Source organism: Cryptomeria japonica, chromosome 7 (assembly GCF_030272615.1).
Source record: "Cryptomeria japonica chromosome 7, Sugi_1.0, whole genome shotgun sequence".
NCBI lineage: Eukaryota > Viridiplantae > Streptophyta > Pinopsida > Cupressales > Cupressaceae > Cryptomeria > Cryptomeria japonica.
In genome coordinates, this window is record NC_081411.1 from 854,449,317 (window position 1) to 854,472,514 (window position 23,198).

The following is a 23,198-nucleotide window of genomic DNA, read 5'->3' on the forward strand; positions in this document are numbered from 1 at the left end:
GAAACACATCATCATACTCTCAAAGAATAGGGTGACCATCAAGAGCGATTTCTTGACTCTCTTCCTCATCCACATCCTCAAGTGTGACTGCAAAAAGCTGACATCCTTGATGCATACACCGCTTAAGTTGCATAGCAGAAATCATACGTAAGGATACCGATCTCTGAACTCCAACGATCCCCACTTTCCTGCCATGGTCATCTAAACACTCAACTGTCTTCTGACGATAGTCTACATGAGCACTGTGAGATGATAGCCAGTCCATCCCCAACACTACTCCATAAGAACCCAAAGGAATGACTCGAAGGTCAACAAAAGTAACAAAGGGTCCTAGGTCCAACTCACAGCTGGGAACAAAGGCATCTACTGACACTTGCACCCCGGTATCCAACTCTACTTGTCACCTATATGCCTGCTTAGTAGACGTGAGTCCACACCACTCCATAATGAATGAAGAAATAAAAGAATCCGAAGCATCGGAGTAAAAAAGAATAGAGATAGGAATATCACACAACACACCTGCGGTATCAATGACTATCCCCTGATGCTCAGCCTGGCGGTCATCCACTGCTAAAAACACTTTGTGGGATCTACTAGCATCCCCTACTGTCGGCTCTGATGTTGCTGGTCTCTGACTTCCTATTCAGTGGGAACGCTGAGGGCATTGCGCGACTATATGACCAAACTGCCCACAAGAGAAGCAAGCTCCTCTACCTGGTCCTCTACCTCCAGTCGGCCCACTGGGCTACTAGAAGCTTCCCCTGCTAGGGGCCTGAGATGCACCCTGAGAGGATTGCCTTGGAGGACCCTGTCTACTCCTCTGCCAATTCCTGTTTATCCTATGCTGAGAATTGCCACTTTGTTGGCCCTAGAATTGTTTTGGTCTCGGCGGCTGTTGTTGTACACCCTTGGTGGGTGTCTGAGGAATCCTAAATGGTGTAGCTGACTGGGACTGGTTCCCGTGAGCTCTGGGTCCACTAAAAGGAACACTCCCTACCTGCACCCCTTACTGTCCACCATGCGCACGACTAAGGTTTTGCTCAACCAATATGGCTTTCGCCACGGCTACCTCAACTGAAGTTGGCTAAAAAACTCTCACCCCTCCACTGATGCGGTCATTAAGACCTCTCAAGAAGTGTTGCACAAGCATAGCCTCATTGTTACCAATCCCAACATATTGTTTAAGCTCATAGAATCTGTGCTCCAACTGGTCAACTGACATACCAAACTGCCGCAAAGCGTAGAACTCGTCTGCTCGAGTCTGCCTCCACTGAGCTGAGAGAAATCATGCCCTGAATCTCTCTAGAAATATCTCCCATGAAACGGTGTTAATGCATACACCGATCTTCTCCTCCTCTAATCTCCACCAGATCGAAGCAAAACTATCGAGATGCATAATAGAACATCTCGCTCTGGTATTGCTACTATATGGAAACATAGCAAAACACCTATCCAAAATGATAAGCCAAGTCTCTGCCTCGAGACCTGTTCCTCGACCATCAAAGAAGGGAGCCTGGTTGGTTCTCATAAAGTCCCTAATGTGGCCCACGGGAGTTGGGTCTGGGACATCTGGGACCCCCCTCCTTCTGGGAGATCTCTCTCTCTCTCTCTCTCTCTCTGGAATCAGATGATACGACTCCCCAACCTGAGCATGACTAGGCTGGTCACCCTCAAGCCTAGGGCCTAGCCTGGCTAGAACCTCTTGAAACATCTTTCTCATCTCTTCCTTTTGGGAACCTGCTCTTTTGCATGTTCATCCTGATGAACAGACAGTTCCTGCTCCACACTCATATGAGTGGGTGGTGGCAAAGGACTACGATGATCAGAACCCCAACCCCATCCCCCACCTATGCCTCTATTACGGCCTCCAACACAGCCACCTCCCCTAGCTCTCCTGGCCATGATCTAACACTACAAAAGAGAAAATGGTTCAGATCAATGACAAGGATAAACAAGGGAAATGCAAACATTAAGACCTAAACACAAGGTCAAATTGAATGGGCTCACTATAAACCAAGAGTGCCCAGTGTTGAAACTTGGGCTCTGATACCAAATGTAATGCCTCGATAGAAACCCTAAAGGAAAACCACACTACAAGGCAACTAAAGAGTACAACAATTTTATTTTTTTAAGATTAAGTGAAATCATAATAACATTGCACGTATAATAACACAAACAGAAGTCTAACAATGACATCCTAAAGGGTTACCAACACAGATTACTTCGAACTAAAACAACATCACAATGCTAATCCAATTATCCATCTAAATTAGGGAAAACTCAATTACAATTAAATAAATCCAACTCATAATCTGAATTCCAAATTAATAGGTTTAAAGAGTTACAATATATTTACTTCCAATGTTTCATTTACACATAAGAAGAAAGATAAGCATACATTTCATTGAATTTTAAATTACAACATTCCATAAATTACATGACTTCAATAGAAAAAATAAAGTACATAGGTTAAAATGCCAAGGTTACAAAGTTTAATGATACAATGACCACATGGTGTCAAATGTACAATAATCTCGAAACATGAGCTGATACAAGAGTCACAAACCAAGAACCACCAACGAAACCGATCCTCGCAAGAAGGTAAGAACAAACATATCTGAGGGAAGTGGCACTACCATCCGACCATGTGATCCCAAAATGGAACCACCCCATCATGCTAGGAGATAGCAGAAGACCCTCAAGCAAGCAATAAGACAAGTACAATAGTACAACAAGACTTCATAGAACTCAAGTGACTCAACTCACAAAACACTAGTGACCCTAAAGAGAGAGTGTCATCACATGGCTTAAGATGGTTACCCTAGGTAGGTCTCCATAGGTCCCGACCCCCATCCTAGGTTATCCTGGTAACCTTTCCTGAACCCCCGGCTCGATCCAAGTATCATGTGGACCTTACCAACCCTTCGTGAGGATAAGGTGGTGAGTATGCCATTCCAGGCCTTCTCACAACATCTTGAGCCTAAACGAGCACTCAACCATGTGCGGTACAATATCTTAATTAACATTATAACTACCCACCCCCTGATAAATTATTAGGTTATCACTTATTAATTGACTTTCGAGGGGTTATCCTGCCATCTTCTTTGGGTGCGGCTCCTGCCCGAAAGCCACTCTCTCTCATAGGACACTACAGGAATGGTCTCTCTACGAGAACTATATGGTGAAACTGACAGCCATAACTAATCTTGACAAACCACAGGTGAAGGATACACAATTACTAACCCAGGATTGATCATTTGGAACAAAACACACAATGACTCACATCAACAAGGTTATACAACGACAACTGACTAAGGGGTAAAAAGAACCTTTACGACAAGACAATAACTCAAAAATCAGATTTTCAACGAAATATGCTTTTACCAGAGAATACCCTTTATTCTAAAGATCCTAAAACATGCAATCTTTTTAAAACAGTAAAAAGCATTAATTACTTGCAAATGCAGATATTTCAGAAAAGTAGAAATTACATCTCATTGATAAAAGAAAAGCAGAATTGTCATTTGATCAATAAGGCTAAATTAAGCACATAAAAATTAACCTTCTAATATATTTGCAAGAATAAATATAGAATCTAAAAATATAAGCTTTTCTAGAACTAACCAAATTCTGAATTAATTATATATATATATTTTACATAGCACAAATGAATAAAAACTAAATTTTTCATTAATGTCGAAGGCATGCAAACCAGGGAGCGAATTAAATGTGTCATGGTAGTTTTATTTGCTACCCTACGGTAGCATGTACTATCGCAGGTACTACCGTCAATAGCATACGATAGCAGGTGCTACCACACGGTAGCACTGCTACCTTAGGGTAGCAGGTACTACCGTCGGTAGTACTGCTACCGCACGGTAGCGGCTACTACCGTCAGTAGTAACTACTGACCCCCTCCCCAAAACCCCATTTATATATATATATATATATATATTTTTTAAATTAAGAATTAAATTTTAATAAATGTCCAGATTAAATACATAGGTAAAAATTTCCTAAGCCCCCTTAATTTTTTTAAAGAAAAGTATTCACAGAGAATAAATAAAAATATCAATTTTTACAAAATGTAAAGATCCATTTTCACAAAGATTTAAAAATCAATTTTCACATGAATTAAAAATTAATTTTTTTATAGAGATTTAAAAATCACTATATACAGAGATTAAAAAAAATCAATGCATCCCCACTCTACTCCATTTTTATTTACACAAATGTCTTCCATAATCCAATATTTTTCTTCACCCAATTTTTAATAAATTTCTTCAACCAGGAAGAACACAAAAATTGCATAACACACAAAGAAACTTTTTATGGAACATAATAGGGTGAATCTGGCAAAATCTTGTCAGCATAACCCCCTATAATTTTCACAATGCCCAAAATAAATCATACATGAAAGAATCAACAAACATGAGAATCTCCACAACAGAGATTGGAGATTCAAACAAACTAAATTATTTTTAAATTTAAAGAAGACAAAAAACCAAACAAAGCAACCCAACCTGTAAAGCTTTCCTGGAAGATACACGTGGATGAGCTTAGTCCTACAATAGGGTTTCCAAGCCAATCCCCTTACCAGCAATCCTCTGATAAATTTCTTCTTCAACAAAATATTGCTTCAAAATAATTTTTTCTTTCCAAAAAATCTCTGCCCTCTTCCCGTGAACCTTCAGGAATCCCAAAGTAAAATATATTTAACCTAAACTTCTAGGTTGAAAATATCTTTTCATAAAAACATAATATCAAATTTATTAATAAAATGAATATTCTTTTCTTTCCTAATTTCTCAAAAAAGGTAAATAGAATGAATTAGCAAAAATCATCATTTGTTTTTTTGGTTTTTGTTTTCTTTTCTCATGCCAACTAATTAACTTTTTCAAAAAGAAATTAAGGCAATAATTTAACTCTATTTTATTTTAAAAACTAGAGATCAATAAATGAAATTGATTTAATTTATTTTTACTAAATTTAAATATAATTATATTTCTATAATAATGCAATTGCAAACCAAATTTAATTACTTCATTTAATTAATTAAATCCATAATCACAAATGCATAATAATACATAATTTAAATATACCAAGTATGCAATGATGTTATGAACTTAAATAAATAAACCAATCCACAAGGACACGCAAACTGAGCAACCCCAAACGAAGACTCTGAAAAGCCAAACAAGCTAAACTCGAAGACCGAACCAACAGAAAGGACAACTGACTGACGACACTCACAAGAGTGTAACATGGGTAAAATTAGGCTCAACCACTGTCTCCTCCACTCCCATAGGACAAATAAGGCACGCTCAGACCTGTGAAGTCAGGTGGAGACGATACCCCGTACCTACCCAATACTTGTACCTGCAATATCTTGCATCAACAAACCACACATGCATATATACAAATATAGAAGACACAACATACACACCGATGAAGGAGAATCACGACGTTCCCTATCTCACTGGAGTTAGTGAAGGAAAATCATCTCCTTGCATCCAATACACTTGAAAACACGCAATATATATATATATATATATATATATATATATATATATATATATATATATATATATATATATATATATATATATATATATATGACACATCACATAGATAAAGTGAAGTGTCAGTACAAAACAATAATCCATAAATGCCACAATCACAAGTATTGAAATACTTGCAAATAAAGTATGCATCCCATATCCAAATAAAGCATGAAATAATGTCAATAAGTCTGAATAACACGTAACAGCAAAGTATCCACTGAAAGTACACCATAGTAAATTATGAGTCTAACAAGCTCAATAGAGGAGGGATACTACATAAAACATAATATGATGCATTTATAAATGTGTTATAGGGTAATTTAATAGGTTAATAATGATAAATGTAATGATCCTAAGAAATAAAAATTAGGACAAATAATTAAATATGAAATAAATGTTGAGAAATTAAATAATAAACAATAGTATTTTACTCTTATATCAAGATGTGGACTTTAACTATCATATGTTATTAATTGCCTTGCCCATGTACTAGGGAATTAAGGCTTTTCAGTTGAATATATCAAAATTGTAATTCCATCCTCACTATTGAGATCATTTCTACAAATATTAAAGATAAATTTTGGTTGGTAAAGGTAGGAAATTTATTTACTATTATGTGATAGCAAGATGAGACATAAAATCATGATTTTGTAACGTCCTAGTTCTTAAAATGAGGGCACTATTAACTATGTATGTGAAGTTTCATTTCATATTAAATAGAAATAAAGAGTTTTAGAAATATTATCCAGTTATATATTTTTTTAGTTCAATGATGGAAGATAAAGTTTGGTTGTTAAAGGTAGAAGGTTTATTTACTATTATTTGACAACGATGAGGCATAAAATCACTATTGGTTATGTGATTGTTGAAGGTTGTGATAATTAGGTAGAGTGTAATTGGATTTCTTTTTTCTTAGATTATGTTCAATGATGATAGTCATTAGAATTAGTGATTATGATATTATTTAATCTTGATTTGGTCAATAAAGGTAGGACAATTATTTTTTATTTTTTATTTTTTAATATGGATGAAGCATAAAATCGCTATTGGTTATGTGACTGTTGAAGATAGTAGATCTCAATTTTTAGGTTATATTTAATTATTATAGTCATTGGGATTAATGATTATGATAGATTTTTGTCTTGATAAGTGTAAAAAATAATATGATGCATGTATAAATATGTTTTGGACAAAATTAATGAATCAATAATCATAAATTTAAAGATCCTAAGAAACAATTAGGATAAGTAATCATTAAGAATAAATTTTTAAAAAATAAATAATAAATAATAGAATTTAACTCTTAGATTGATGATACCAATTGATTTACTATGTATTGGGGAATAAGGGTTGTTTTAGTTGAATATATCAAAATTTGTATTTCTGTATTTAACTATTGAAATCATTTCTAAGAACATGATCTTGTTCAACTTCAAGATTCTTTGAAAAGGAAGCTACTTACAACATATTAATTTATAATAGCATACAATGTCCAATTTGGCACTACTACTTGTAGGGATTATAATTTATAAACATTTGATACAAGAACACCAAATAATTTTGTATATGCAAAGAAGTAGAATAATATATTGTGTTAGCTCTTAAAATGAGGACATTGTTATTGATGTATGCAAAGTTTCATTTCATCTTAAGTGGAAATGAAATGTTTATTAAATGGGAGAAATTTTGGTTAGTAAAAGTAGGGTATTTATAATACAATTTTTTGATGGGGATGAGGCATAAAATTGCTATTGATTATGTGATTGTGATAGTTAGGTAGAGTTTAATTGAAATTATTTTTATTAGATTGTATTCAATGATGATAGTCATTATAATTAGTAATTAAATCATTTTTATTTTGATTTGGTTAATAAAGGTAGGATAATTATTTCCTATTTTCGATGGGGGTGAGACTTAAAATCATGACTATGTGATTGTTGAAGATTGTGAAAATTAGGTAGATTGTAGACAAATTTCATTTTTTTTAAATTATATTTAATGAAGATAATCATTAGACTTATCGATTATGATAATTTTTTATCTTGGTAAATTTAAAAATAATATGGTGTATTTATAAATGTGTTTAAGGGTAAATTAATGAATTAATAATTATAAATTTAAGGATCCAAAAAATCGTAGTCTGGATAAGCAATTATCTATAGTAAATGTTGATAAATTAAATACTAAACAATATTATTTAACTCTTAGATTGATGTGGACTTTCACTACCATATGTTATCAATTACTTTGTCCATACAGGGGAAAGGACCCAGTAGTTGAGCATGTACCAATTGTTGTGAGGGTTGTTGATACCTTTTGTTCCAAAAATTGAACAAATAAAAACTATTGTTTGAAACAAAAAATATCATTTTTTGTTAGGAAATGTACCAACAATTGTTAGGAAATGTACCAATAGTTGTTAAGAAATGTACTAATATGTAAAAAGTAACCAATCAGGGGATGCCATGTCAGCTGCACAACTATTGGGGTCTCTTTTGCACGCCTATCGGTCTCACTTTTTTGGGGGGCTGTTTTGGACACCTTGGCAAAAAACATGCTGATGTGGCATCATATTTGATGATGTGGCCCTGAAACCTTAGTTATAAGCAGGGGACTTGCCAAGTAAGATGCTGTAAAAAAATTGGAGTGATTTGAAATTTCCAAGTAGGATTTTGAGAAGCGCAAAGTTAGGGTGCACAACTACTGGGTCCTTTCCCCTACTAGGGAATTGAAGTTTGTTAGCAGAATATATCAAAATTGTAATTTTTTTGTCTAACTATTAAGGTCATTTTTATCAATATAGAAGTTATCTATGCATATTGTCACAACCCTCCTTTATCACTTTTGATTCAATACAATTTCTATTATATCTTTTTGTGGTTGAGCTATTGAATATGGTTGAATAAATATTATAAAAGGTTGAATAATGGACCCACATACACACTTGGAGAATATATTTTAAATAGGATTTTTTTTTTTTTCATATGGCACATGTTGTAGGAGAAATTAGAAGCTTCTAGAGGAATCTTCATTCCTTAATTCCCTTGCATGTAACTCCCCCACTAGGATATTAATCAATTTTGCATGGATCCAATATTGGAAAAAGAATCTCATTTTCAATTAATTCCTTTAGATAGTGGGGTTAAGGGGTTTTTCCTATATATATTGTATGCAATTTTCAAAAGAAAGGGGGGTTGATTATTTTTTGAAGAAAAGTTTTCTCAAGTAGTTAGTTTTTTTTTTTTTTTTGGTAGTCACATTCTTCATTTGGAGAATTGTTAAGTTTGTTTTGAAGAAATTTTTCCGAGCTTGCAAGGAAGGCTAGGCTTGAAGATTTGGAGAGGATTCAACATCAAAAGGCTTCTCCAGGTTCCCTCCCTTTTTTGCATTTGCTTATTGCTTATGTAAATCTTTATATTTTCAAAAGGAAATATCTCCTCTTAGGTTCTTTTATTTGAATATAATTTTCTGAAGGAAATTATTTCTTAATTGTTAGATAGATTAATTAGAAAGGAAAATCTATTTTTCATTAAAGAAATGCATTGATAAAAGTACTTTTCAAACATGCAAATGCAAATTTCTCTTTTATTTGTTAATCTCTTTAAAAGAAAGAAATCAAATTTCTACTTTTTCTGGTTTTTTTTAAAATCTAGAGAAAATCTTGAATCTGGAAAAATCGTGCTTTTCAACATCTCTACTTTTTTGAAAAACTCAAAATTTTTTTATCTCTGTAAATAGTTTCTTTCTCTGTGCTAAGTGAAATAGTAATTCAAATACGAATTTTTCTTTCTTCTCAATATTGTTGTATGAACTCCCTGTGAAAATATCATCTTTTATTTTTTTTCATAAATCTCTCTTCCTCTGTGAATATTAATTTCCTGAAAATCTCATCATAAAATTTATGTTTATCTCAACATAAGACAAATTTGTTGAATATGATCACTATGAAATCGAAATTTATACATCTATCTATCTCTGAGGTAATTTAGATCTCTGTTGTATTGCTGCCTCAAATTCAAGCACAGTGTATCTTTTTTTTTAGGCTCTAGTGAAATCATCTGAAATAATTTTCTCTATTACCTTTTACCTTTCATGCTTGTGAGTAGATTCTTATTTTTATAATAACATATATATATATACATATATATATATATATATATCCCTCTTAAATATTGTTAAATAAACTGGAATAAGACCATATATATATATATATATATATATATATATATATATATATATATATATATATATATATATATATATATATATATATATATATATATATTTTGCAATATTAAACTTATATGAAAAAATATATATAAAATAAAACAAAGTAGTTTCGAGAAATACCTTTTGTTGCATTAAATAAATTTAATGGTCAACGTAGGGAGGGGGGTAGAGTTAATATCACCGTTGGGGAGTGGTACTCTCCACTGCCCCTACGGCCACTGTTACAGCAGTGGCCGCAGGGGGAGTGGAGGGGCCCACGGTCGTCCCCTCATCACTGCGGGCTTGCAACCGTAGGTCCGCAGTGGTGATGGGACCCGTGGCCCCCACTCCCCACTTACAATAAAAGCATAGTTTCGTATCTTTTTTTTTTAAATTTAGATTTTTTTTTTCATATTAATTTACAAATTGGAATTTGCTAATAATGTCTTTAATTTATTTTTTAGTTAGTAAGGTTAAAACTTAGAAAAAATTATAAATAATTTGGATCATTGTTTATTAAATTTATAATTGTAAATTAAAATATATCTAATTTTAAAATTGGAATCTTTCAATCTATTTGAGATTTATTGGGTTACTTAGTTGGTATTTTAGATTCATTAAAAAACAATTTAATTCATATTATTATGATTTGATCCAAAATTTGTCTAATGTCTAAAATTATTGCTATTTTTGAACTAGTGACTCTATAATTAATTATTCTCATGGTAGAAATAAAACATTGCTTAATCTTGCATGTAAATTACACTATTCTTGCATCATGCGAATTACTTATAAATTATTTGCATTTTTTGATGAGCAAGTTACATTTTCATCATCTTCATGCAAGTTACACATTTAGTTATCAATATGTGAGTTTCATACTTGTCATTATTGTGCAAGTTATATTTCAAGTTTGGAATATTAAATAGTTTAGTTGTAGAAGCATGGTATTTTTTAGCAAGTGGTTCATGAATTCCATAGAAGTAGTTATTTCAATTATTTAAGCTTTGCAATGTCTAATTATGCACGTTCATTTCATAATTGTTTCAAGCATGATACCAATTTAAAAGTTTTCATAGCCTTTTAGTTAGAAAACTAAACAAAGGGAGTTGGAAAACTAAAACCTAGCAACGTTCAGTATTTACGGTGCCTCTGGGTCACGCTTACAAGTAATGTTGTCGTGTTGAACTACTGCACTTAATGCCTAATAAAGTTGCATCAATGACGTCTGTGGCATCGTCCCTATAAATCATCGGGGAGTAATAAGGGACACTTGGAAGTTAAAATCCAAGGGGAGGGTAATCCCCCTTGGATCGATAATCTAATAAGATAATCCTTAAATAATTTTACATCCACTGAGTTAAACCATAGTAAACCCCTTTAGGTTTGATTGAGTGAGATGCTTTATAAAATTGATTTAATCTCGAACAGTTATTGACGATTGACAATTGGGTCAAGGGTGATGCTTATGATAGGATTAGGATCTAGTTATTTTAGGCCACAAGCAAAAGGCCAACTTGAGCCTTTGCTTAAGTGCTACCATCATGGGTAGCAACCGTAGAGAAACTGTCTGGGACATTGACCCTAGAAAGGGCTGCGTACCCACCAAATGGTTTACATTAAACCATAGATTAGAAAATAGAACTACATACTTTACGCCTTGATCTCGTGCCGAAATGAGTATGTAGGCAGTCTAGGATGAAGTTGTCCCTAGTACTCAGGCGTTCGTGGATGGGGTCTAGGTTTTGGTAAGAAGAAGGATTGCAAAGAATCCTAATTTGAAAGATAAGTTTAAAATAAAGAAAAAGTAATTCAATACATACTCAGAAGGAATCCCGTATGGATTCACTTGACTTCCCAAGGCTTTAAGCCAGATTCTGAGGTGGAATTCAAGCTTGCATTATGTTATTTTGATTTCTCCTAAGGACGATGATCTCGGTGCACTCCTATTAGAGGAGTGTAGTACTTAGTGAGTGACTCAGGACCCGAATGGTCCCAATGAGTCTAAGTCTCTGGCCAAAGCACCTCCTATCTCAATTGGATAGATGCCTACCCCGTATGGGTAGATGCCTATCCCGTATTGGATAGATGAAACCTTTTGTTCCGTATGGACAGATGCCTAACCCATATGGTTAGATGCTCATCCTGAATGGATGAATGCCTAATCCAAATGGATGGATCCCTAGAGTATGCGATTGAATCAAACACAAATGATTAAATTAATTATTTAAAAAAAAAACAGGTCAAAATTTTGTTGGGTTAAGTATAGTGGGTTATTACACATATATGGAATAAATCATCCAAATATAAATTTAACCTATTGCATGGATATATGATTTAGCTACAAATTTGATTTTTTCTAATTTTTAAGTGAAAATTCTATTTGCCTTGACTTCTATAGTATCCATAAAAAAAGGTTGTGTGGATAAAGGATTTTGTAAGTGACTATGAAAATTCTAGCTTGTGTCAAACTCTTAGGATAGTAGGTAAACAATGTTTGTGCACAAATAAAAAACAAGTTGTCATGTAGTATTTCATAGCATATCAATATCACATAAAAATACTTGGATGCTTCTTGATGTATGTAAAAGGTGTTCTAAAATGTGTTATGAATAGTAAGTGTTCAAATGAAGTGAGCCTAAATTTTAATTAAAACATTGAAAAGTTCTTGGCTCATTTTTGGGAATCATACAACCAACCTAGGTCACTTGCACAAACCTTAGATCTAAACTAGGGTAGAAAATGGGTTAAACTAAGAATCAAAATTAGTCCTTGGGAGTGATGTGGATGGAAATAGGTAAAGTTCAACTTAAGGACCAAATTGTAATAGAAATCGTACCATTTTTAGTGACTATCATTGCAAAAAGCGTAACGTATTCAAAGTGATCCCAGTATAAATAGAAAATTTTAAGGTATACGGGTAAGTACAAGGTAATGGGTCACAAATTGGTGGAAGTCCACACTTTGGAAAACGTGCTCTTAGAAATGGGGGCCCATTTTTGCTTCAAGCCCTCGAGGCAAAAAGTAACGGGGGCCCAAGGCGAAACTAAACAAGCCCCCATTTTGTTCTCAAACGGGGGCTCCCTTGAAAACGAAACAAGGTCCCGTTTTAAAAAAATAGGCCCTTGTTTTTAAATCCGATTTTACCCTCTTTTTTTTAGCGCATTTTGCCATTTTTGGACAAAAATGGTAATTTTAGGAACAGGTCCCCATTTTCAAAACAGGGGACCGTTCTATGGAAGTTGATTCCACGACCCGCCACTTGCCTTAGGTTAGGTCTGGGATAGACCTGGGATGGCCACACCTGAGACATGTACCTGCAAATTCAAATCTCCATGAATGAAAGCACAAATATGAACTTCTGAAATAGTTTACGTGCCTAATTAGAGAATTTTTATACGAAATGAAAACCCATTTCAGATTATACTGCCTAGATTCTAAATATGTAGATTTTTTTAAAAGTTGATTATTTTAACTATTTTTCATTTACTTTATACTAAATCGAGTCCATAAACTTAAAATATTAACTAATTTTGTTAATTTAATAACTTTTTTATTTTAATGAATTTTGAAAAAAACAATATATGTCACCAATCTACACAAAATTCTTTTCTATTAAAAAAAATGAAAAAATGTTAAGTTTACTTCAAATTATGTGGGTCGTACACGTCAAATTATGTGGGCCGTACACGTCAAATTTTTAAAAAGATAATTACGATCATTAAAAAATTAATTAAAAAAATATTTAAAAACAAAATACAAAAAATATGCTCATCAATCTTCAGTGTGTTACAAATCATTTCCCAAAACGGTTTGAGAAAATAATTTTAATTGTGTCAAAAATTGTGGGTCGTACACATGCATGGTATGGTCCTGAAACAACCATTTTAAAACATAGTTTTTAAAACTCCATTCAAAAAGTTATTTTTCATTATGTGAATATTAAAATAAATTACATATTTGAAAAGTAGACTTAGAGGGCTATCTTTTATATTCTTGACTTTTTCTAAGATTCAATCTCCAAGTGTTTCAAAATTTAAGCTCAAATGAGACAAAACCTGAAAATCAGGGAAAACACATCCACTTTTTGGCCAAAAAGTGGACTCATCTTCTTGGACTGACCCATACAATTTTGCCATTATATTCTTCCCCCACTTTGACTTGTGGGTGAGCTACCATGAAGATCATGTTATTGTATATAATCAAATAACCAATAAAATTAATATTCATATTTGTGTCTTTTATGTGTATGTGTGTGCATGTGTGCACATGCACATATATGCATATATGCATGTATACACATATGCATACATAAATACATACATACATACATACATACTTACATACATACATACATACATACATACATACATACATACAGGATCATGAAAGAAAAAATAGTGAAGAAAAATACTTTTTGATGGAAAGTTTATTTAAACTAGTTTAATGATGAAGTTCAACATATTATAGAAAAAGAAAATATAGTTGTTAATTGTCTTAGCAATGAATTTTTTGGTGTTTCTGTATAAGCTTCTATTTTTGGTCTAGGAAACTATCCAAATTTCCAATATTCGATATGATAAAAAAAATTGTTGTTTTTGTTAGACAATTAAACTAGCTACCTCAATGTGATATTTTAATGAAAGAAGTAGATCAAAAGTACTTACAAAATGCCATAGCTGATGCATAAACTTTAGAACATATTGGTTGTATTACTATTCATTATTATGAGCCTCTTTTTTAGGTAACCAATTTACCTAATAATGTTGGTAAGATACTCTTTTATACCTGCCTTATAGATTATTTTAATATTATAAATATTTCTAGAGAGTTTGAATCCAAGTAAACAAATATTTTGAGTATGCTAAGAAAATTTAAGATTTTGTAATAAAGTCTTTGATGTCTTGTTGCAAACAACACCAAAAGTCTGTGCCAATGAAATCGAAAGTCACAATGTTGGATTATAAAACAAAAATATTAGTGTTTACTTGATTCCAAATGCCCAATTAAATAACAAAGAATTGTGTTGTCTTTTGTTTTACTCTCCTTCCAAACTTAGCACAACTGCACAATAAAGAATAATACGTGCATATTAAATTCTTTAAAAATAGTTTAAAACCTTTGATAGATGCCTTGCAAAAGGGGATACAAAACAGTGACATCTGACTTTGTGCAACAATGCAAATATTATTGGCAATGATAGGAATATCCTCTTTTGGGAGGATTGTTGGTTGGGAGAGAAGCCCCTTGCTTTCCCCCTCTCTTAGAAGGCTCCAGGATGCTGCTAAAAGTTTCTTCAGGGAGAGGGTCAGTAATTACTTCATAGTAATTACTTGGATGGCTTTAGAGGACTGTTGCATTGATCAACCCTTTCTCCTCCTTTCTGCTAGAGATCTTCAAGAGCTTTTGGTGGGCACCTTCCTCCCCTTCTTCCCCAGGGAAGATAAATTCATTTGGAAGTGGGACCCCTTCGGGGACTTCTCTATCAGAACTGCCTACAACTTGTTGAGGGAACCTGATCATACCATCAACTGGAAAGAGGTCTAGAACCCCCAACTCATCCCCAAGGTCAACTTCTTTTGGTGGACTGCTCTCCACAAAAAAAATCTTGACCCAAGATAATTTGGTTAAGAGGGGATTCCAATTGCCTAATAGATGCATCCTTTGCAAAAATGTTGCAGAAATCCCTACTCATCTCTTTCTCCATTGTGTGTTTTATCAGGAGCTCTATGAGATGGTCTGTAGAAAGCTCAATATCAGATGGATTATGAATGACAACTTGCTAAGTCTGTCCCAGGAGTTTTGGGGTCCCTCCTCCAACCCCCTTATCCAACAACCGTGGAAGTGGATCCCCCCTCATGTGAGCTGGAGTATCTAGAAGGAAAGGAATGACAGGATATTCAAAGACAAAGAGGCCTCTGTGGAAACTGTGTTTGCTCATTTCCTAAAGTTGATTCCTGAGAATATATCAGTCACTAAAACCCGACTGGCCTCCAAGCCCCCCTCTACCTGGGACTGGGAAATTGCTAGATACTGGAATCTTCCCCCCTCGTTCTCTCTTGTTGACTTCTCTAAGAGACTCTTAAGGCAAAGCACAGTTTGGTCCCCTCCTGCCACCCATGGCTTTAACCTCAACTTTAATGGGGATGCTAGAGGGGGCTTGGCTGTTGGTGGAGGAATCATCAGAACCCACATAGGGAGCCTTGTTGCTGCTTATGCGGGAAACCTAAATGGGCACTCCTCTAATCAAGTTGAAGCAATGGCCTTAGCCTGGGGGATTCGTTTTGCCCTAACTATGGGAATCAAGTCAATGGATATTGAGGGTGATTCCAAGCTCATCATAGATGTTGTCAAAGGGTGGAATAGGCTTAATTGGACCATTGAGGGAACCATTAGGGACACCCTAAGGCTCAATTCTGGGCTCGACTCGTTGAGATTCATGCATGTCTTTAGATAGGGTAACGGAGTGGCTAATGCTTTGGCTTCCCTTGGGCTAAATAATTCTAGTTTAAGATCTTGGAGGAGTCAAAATTCCCTTCTGGACCATGTCAACTTCCTTCTCGAGGGAGATATCTATCAATGATTGAGTTGCTGCTTAGTTTTTTCCTTACTCTCCTCTCTTCCCTAGGGGTTGTTCGGAGGTGTTGGTTTCATAATTCAAAAAATGGGAATATTCCTACGGTTACTGTCGGTTGGGTGGTGACTCGTTCGACCAGACTGGCTACGAGTGTTTTCTCTAGTTTTTGGTTGTTTTTTTATTTCAAAACATTGGTTTTAGTTTGTTGTTAATGTTGTTATAGTGTTGTTGATGCATTGTGGTACCATTGATATTTTTTCTTTGTAAAGGGTCAGTGCCTTGGTTCACACTGCTTTTTAATTAAAAACAATGCAAATGTTATTTTATTTGCCCTTTCCATTTTAGAACAACCAATAAAATAAAATAACTCTTGTCGCTTTTATATTTTTAAATAAGTAAAAATATAAAAGCGACTCTATATTGCAGAATGAGCACAAGCCTTAATTTTAAGGGATGAGTCAATGCTTGGATTTGGGGATCAAGTCAATCCAATCAAGAAAATAAATCTATAATTAAATTGGGGACAACTGGACAAGATTTGACCCTATCTATTATGCTTAAGCTTTGTGGGGCTCAAGAAGGTGATCCTAATACAAGTTTTAAAGAATGATATGGATCTTTGAGAGAAAATGCCACAAGGACAAAAATCTTGTCCCATTATAGCACGATTCATAACGGGCTATTTGCTATTTATTGTGATTAATGTATAGTGTGTTGGTTTTACATAAATAAATAGCTAAAGACCTTAATTATGTAGATAATTAACAAATTTGCATATGTATATAAGAAAAAGGGATTTGTTATATACCAAATACAAATATTATCCTTCACACCTTTCAAAACTTTGTGAACAAAATGATTATGAAATTTGACTTATATCTTCATTTTAAGTAGGAAAAGGATTGAAGATTAAATATCCAATCGGGTTCTTCTTTTGTATCTTTAAGCTCGGTGAAGAAAAGAACAAATTATAATGTACACCTTTTGTAGATATTTGTCAAAAGATATTAATGCCTAATACTAGAGAAATAATTTAATCCAATTAGAACTAATGAAAATGGTGATGTAATAATTCATTATTTAGACAATCCTAATTGACTTGTCTTTATCTTGCAAAACTTAGAGCCTTAGATGCCTTCTTGTTATCAATATTATAGCTCATTCTTAATTATTCATTTTTAGTTTAAACAACACATATATTAGGCTAGAAATAGTTTTCGTCGAGATGAATTCCTAAAATAAGGATTTTATTGCATTCCTTGAATGTAACTAGAAAATCTTTGATAAAATTACAACAAATGTGCACCTAGTAATTTAAAAAAAATAATTAAGCATTCAATAGGAGCTAGGGATATACTACATCACACAAAAAAAAATGTCTTATATTGATTTACTAAAGAAAAAAAAACAATATCAATTACAACAATTAAACTCATATAGAATGAGACTGTATTGATATTTTCAAAGATTTACATGGAGTTTCATACTCTAGTTCAAAATTGATAATAGATTTAGAGCCTAGATTGGCCTAGATTCTCCAACAATGGCTTGATATATAAAAAAATCAACCCTTACAATAACGAAAAATATATATTTCACAGAAAAAGAGGCATGGATTGATCACACAATTAACACCTAGCATCATATAAACCCAAATTGGAAACTACATGTGGCTATATAGAATATACCAATAGCATCTTTTAGTTCATACTTTTTCTCCTCACCCTAATAAATGAAACATTATCTCACCAAAACATTTGACAATACATCTACCGTGCAAATATTTTGTCTCCCACATTTTATTAAGATATGTCAAATATAATATAAGTAAACTAATTTTAGTTCCTTTGAAATCAAACATTTCTTCAAGTAGTTAATTTGCACTCCTTTGTGTCACATTTTGCCTATAATTCAAATCTAGAGTTGGAGGCTAGAGTGTTGGCATTGAAAGAAAAAGGGCACCTAAAGAAATACTTTTGATCTTGAAAAAAATAAGGAGATGAAAAATAGGAGAATAATCAAGAAGCAAATGGAACAAGTGATGTGTTGCAAGATGATTTAATCTTTTTTAGTAAGTGTAAAAATATGGGGGGTGAAAATCACATAGAAGACATAACATGAGCATGTTATAATGTGAACACACTATAATGTGCTTATATTTCCAAGAAGAAAAAATACCTCTATCACTTTCTTTTCACATATCTCTCTACCTCCTAAATATCTAACATTATCCCTCTTCTTCAAACTACACACGTGAAATAAAAATTTAAGTATACATTCTAAATTTTCTAACACTGAAAAAAATATTTTTCAAGAATATACCATTGAAGTTGAGTGTCTCAAACACGAGAAAATTGAATCGCATAATGTTTTTTCACATATAAAATGGGAAAAATCTCAAAATTAAACAATTGGGATTGTTTAATAGGTTGAATCAACTTAATGATTCGTCAACACATTCTTCCTACAAAATGAAATGCTACATGCATCCACTTAACTTGGCCATGACAAAAGCATGTAAATTTTCAATTAAAAGGCATAGAGATGAAACCATTATATTCACTCTAATGCGCAATGAGAATAGAGAGTTTTATTGAATGATGGAAAATGACAGGGAAAACTACAATTCCAATTTTTATACTCAATGTGGAGTTGAACTTGCTATTGATCCTCGAATTCGAAGATATCGAATGGGATACGTTAAACTGGCATGTCTAGTTGTTCATATCTGGTATTTCAAATGACGCCCCAGTTATATCGTGGATCTATTAGATAAAACTCGTAAAGAATTAGAAGACCCAGTATACTGTGATGTGTGACTTGATCACAAGCTCCAATTATACAGATCCGTAGGAACTGTCATCCTATTCAATCTAATTGGGATGTCCTTAGCTCTGACTAATTACTTTAACTCAAACATGTTGGTATGAACACGGTATATTACCAACCTAGTTTCACTTTAAGAACTATTTACACTTAGTTACTTAAGCTTATTTAGGTTATTTAATTTTTGTGTCTTATATCATAGAATTAAGACACTTGTCATGATCTTAGTTTGTCCTGGGATTTCATCTAAGGTTTTATCCATACTATATATCAATGTCATCTTATTATTTTAATCAATTCTATTAATTAATTCTAGTTCAATATAACAACCATTTCTATTGCATATATTTTATGAAGGTTATTTGGTCTTATTAGTTAGATTCATTCTTTTGTGAGTTCTTCCATTTTTCCAACATGATATTAGAGTTGTGGTAGGCATGGTGGTGGGAGGTTCAAAACCCTTCACCAACCAATTTTCTTAATAATATGTTTTATTTTTAAAAATTCTTACACACTATACAACATGCCATTTTGGGATTTTTTTTTAGCAATCTAGCATTTTTTTGGAGGTTTTACCATTTTGGTGGCTCCTCCAAGATTAGTTGTGTTGCCAAAGTTAGTAGAGACTCCACATTCAAATGAACTTTAGTGTTGGCAATAGTTCTATCAAATTTGGTAGTGATACCATGATGCCATTAGTAGACATGAAGTGGCTTACTTTTCCCTCCTTCACCATTGCTAGTTTATTTTTTTTGGCTAGAATATTGCTTCAAAATTTCTATTGATATAGGATGACAAGACGTCATGCTAGTGTTTGTGCAAAGTGTCGTCATCTAATCTAGTAGCCTCTTGATTCTTAAAAAAAAAAAATATTCTATATTCTTTATTATTTTGAAATCAACATTTATAAACTTATATTCAAGATTTTTGTAAAACTATATTCTATTAAGTTTTTTTTTGTTTAGCTTAGTTAGAATATTAAGGCTCAAATAGATTATTAATCTAAGATTGCAAGTATTATCTAAAAGGGATGCTGCCTACATAATAAACAATAAGACAATATGCCTCATATCAATTACAAATATGATCTACCATATCACTAGACAAAATAACATATAGTTCCAAAGGTGAATCTCATTGTAATTCTTCAAGACAGATTTTTGTGCATCTTTGGGAGCCATTTTCAACATTTAATATACTAGTCGTAAAAGATGAGATTTTGACCATTATAAAAACACTACATCATTCACAGAGAAAAATAAGAACAATCAATAAGCTCTTGCTCTACAGTAGAAAATGAAAAGTTTTGAATGATCAAATTTTGTTGAGTACAAGACCTAAGGATGAAGTTGAGATCATGTTGTAAGTGACTTTGGTGAAATAGATACCTCTCAATCAAAAAGATTTTAATCTCTAACTCGTACTCTCATATCAAACAACAAAAAGATTGAATGAATGCTTTTAATGAATTCAACAAGACCAAACATTTTATGGGACCTACCGATAAACAGCCAATCAGATAAGCAGACTACAAAAATAGACCAGCAATCTGTCAAAAAAAAGAACGAGAATAAAAAAAAACTGTCCTTAACATATGTTCTAAACAAATGGTATAACACAAAGTACAAAAAGAGAATAAGATAACGTAGCCATTACAACAACATCTTGGAATCAGAACAGTATCAAGTGTGGCAAACGCTTAATGAATTCCCTGCCAAATTCATTAACCTGCTATGAAATTCCCTGCCAAATAACGTGCTACAATGTGAAAGTTGATCAAGTTTTCGACAATTCATGTTGCCAGAATGTGGGCTGTGTCAGTCTTTTCAACGACAATAATGATTCTTAAGGCTAATCCTTCCTTACAAAGAGACAAAACTAGGTAAAGACTAAAGAGTATCAGTGCATTTTATATAGACACGAATTTGTTTTGGACGTCACAGTCCAGATAGACTAAAGAGTATCCTCTCTTGTGAAGGAAATAGAGCATCCAATTATGGAACCCACCAGCGGTGTTTTAACTAATCCTCTGCTAAACATCAGTCCAGATAATGGAGGATCTTCATTATCTGATGTTGTCTTGGAAGGACTAAATCGTTCAATGAAAGCTGGGAGAAGAGAAAGAACAAAGGTTGCAGAGCAATTGAGGCGGAATCAATTGAAACAGCTCTATGCAAAACTCGAATCCCTCATACCACCTGCTGCTATAGGGAAGGTAAATAATTTATAATTTATAAGATCAGATTTCAACAATTGATAGTTTGATTGTTAATATTGTTGTTTCTTAGACTGTTAGAAAAAAAATTGTATCGATGTTTCAAATCACATTCCATGATGCAGCTCACTAACTGCCTTGAACTCATTTGTAGGTTGAGCGATCTGGACTGGTTGAAGAATCCTGCAATTACATTCAAAAACTGCAGGACCAAATATGGCAATTGAAGCAACACAGAGAACATCTCAGTGCAAAGGAAAAGACAGCAGAATTTATTGATGTGGGTGTGGAGGTAGGAAGAGAGACTCTAGTTATTACAATCAGTAGTAGTAGAAGGCCAAGATGTTTTTGGAAGATAGTTGAAGAAGTTGAAGAACATGGTTTAGATGTAAATATGTCACAGCTTTCTACAAGTGAATCTTTTGTACATGTTTGCTTTCATGCTCATTTTAATCAAAACTTGAAAGAACATGACCCTGTTCAACTTCAGTATTCTCTGAAAACAAAGTTACTTAGTGCCTATTAAGTTAGAATAACATGAAGCTCCCAATTAGGGATTATAATGTATAAACATTTGGTACAAGGACACTAAATAGTTCTATATATGCAGAGGAGTAGAAGTAATATATTGTTGTAGCTCTTAAAATGAGGGTATTATTATCAATGTATGTTAAGTTTGATTTCAAATTAAGTGGAAATGAAGAGTTTTTGAAATCTGGTATAATTGGATGATTATTTAGTTTCATGGTGGAAGATAAATTTTGATCTATAAAGGTAGGATATTTATTTATTATTTTTTTAATAAGGAAGAGGCATAAATCGCTATTGTTGAGCATTGTGATAGTTAGATAAGCAAAATTCGATTTCCTTTTCTTTTTGGATCATATTCGATGATCATAGCTTTTAGAATTAGTGATTATGATAATTTTTTATTTTGATTTGGTCAATAAAAGTAGGTAAATTATTTATTATTTTTTAATATGGATGAGACATAATATCGCTATTGATTATTGTTGAAGATAGTTATAATTAGGTGGTGTAATTGGATTTGATATTTTTAAATTATATTTAATGATTATGATATTTTTAAATTATATTTAATGATTATGATATTTTTAAGTTATATTTAATGATTATGATATTTTTTGTCTTGATAAGTGTCAAAAATAATATGACGCCTTTATAAATGTGTTTTAGGCTAAGTTAATGAGTTAATAATGATAAATGTAATAATCCTAGGAAATAAAAATTAGGATGAGTAATTATGTGAAATAAATATTGAGAAATTAAATAATAAACGATACTATTTTACTCTTATATTGATGTGGACTTTCACTATCATATGTTATTAAATGTTTTGCTCATGTATTAGGAAATTTTTAAGGCTTTTTAGTTTAATATATCAAAATTGTAATTTTTTCCTAACTATTGAGATCATTTCTACAAATGTAGAAGATAAAATTTGGTCAATAAAGGTAAGAAATTTATAAACTGTTATGTCATAGTGTTGAGACATAAAATCATTATTTTGTAACGTCTTAGTTCTTAAAATGTAGGCACTATTATTTATGTATGTGATGTTTCATTTCGTATTAAATGGAAATGAATAGTTTTAGATTTATTAAATAGATGTATGTGAAGTTTCATTTCGTGTTAAACATAGGAAATTTATTTACTATTATTTGATAGGGATGAAGCATAAATTCACTATTGATTATGTGATTGTTAAAGACTGTGATAATTAGGTAGAGTGTAATTGCATTTCCTTTTTCTTAGATTATATTAAATCATGATAGCCATTAGAATT

General features: G+C 32.8%; 1 protein-coding gene across 1 annotated transcript; it reads left to right on the forward strand.

Moving 5' to 3' along the window:
• The first annotated feature begins 21,119 nt into the window (after nt 1-21,119).
• On the forward strand, nt 21,120-22,034 carry LOC131028904 (uncharacterized). Its single transcript, XM_057959279.1, has 2 exons — nt 21,120-21,391; nt 21,546-22,034. The coding sequence occupies exons 1-2, from the start codon at nt 21,173-21,175 to the stop codon at nt 21,915-21,917; spliced, it is 591 nt and encodes a 196-aa protein (XP_057815262.1). The 5' UTR covers nt 21,120-21,172; the 3' UTR covers nt 21,918-22,034.
• Nucleotides 22,035-23,198: the final 1,164 nt, after the last annotated feature.

Coding starts and splice junctions, on each gene's coding strand:
- LOC131028904 (XM_057959279.1), top strand. CDS start 21,173: ATGGAACCCACCAGCGGTGTTTTAACTAATCCTCTGCTAAACATCAGT. Junction 21,392..21,545: donor CACCTGCTGCTATAGGGAAG/GTAAATAATTTA, acceptor ACTCATTTGTAG/GTTGAGCGATCTGGACTGGT.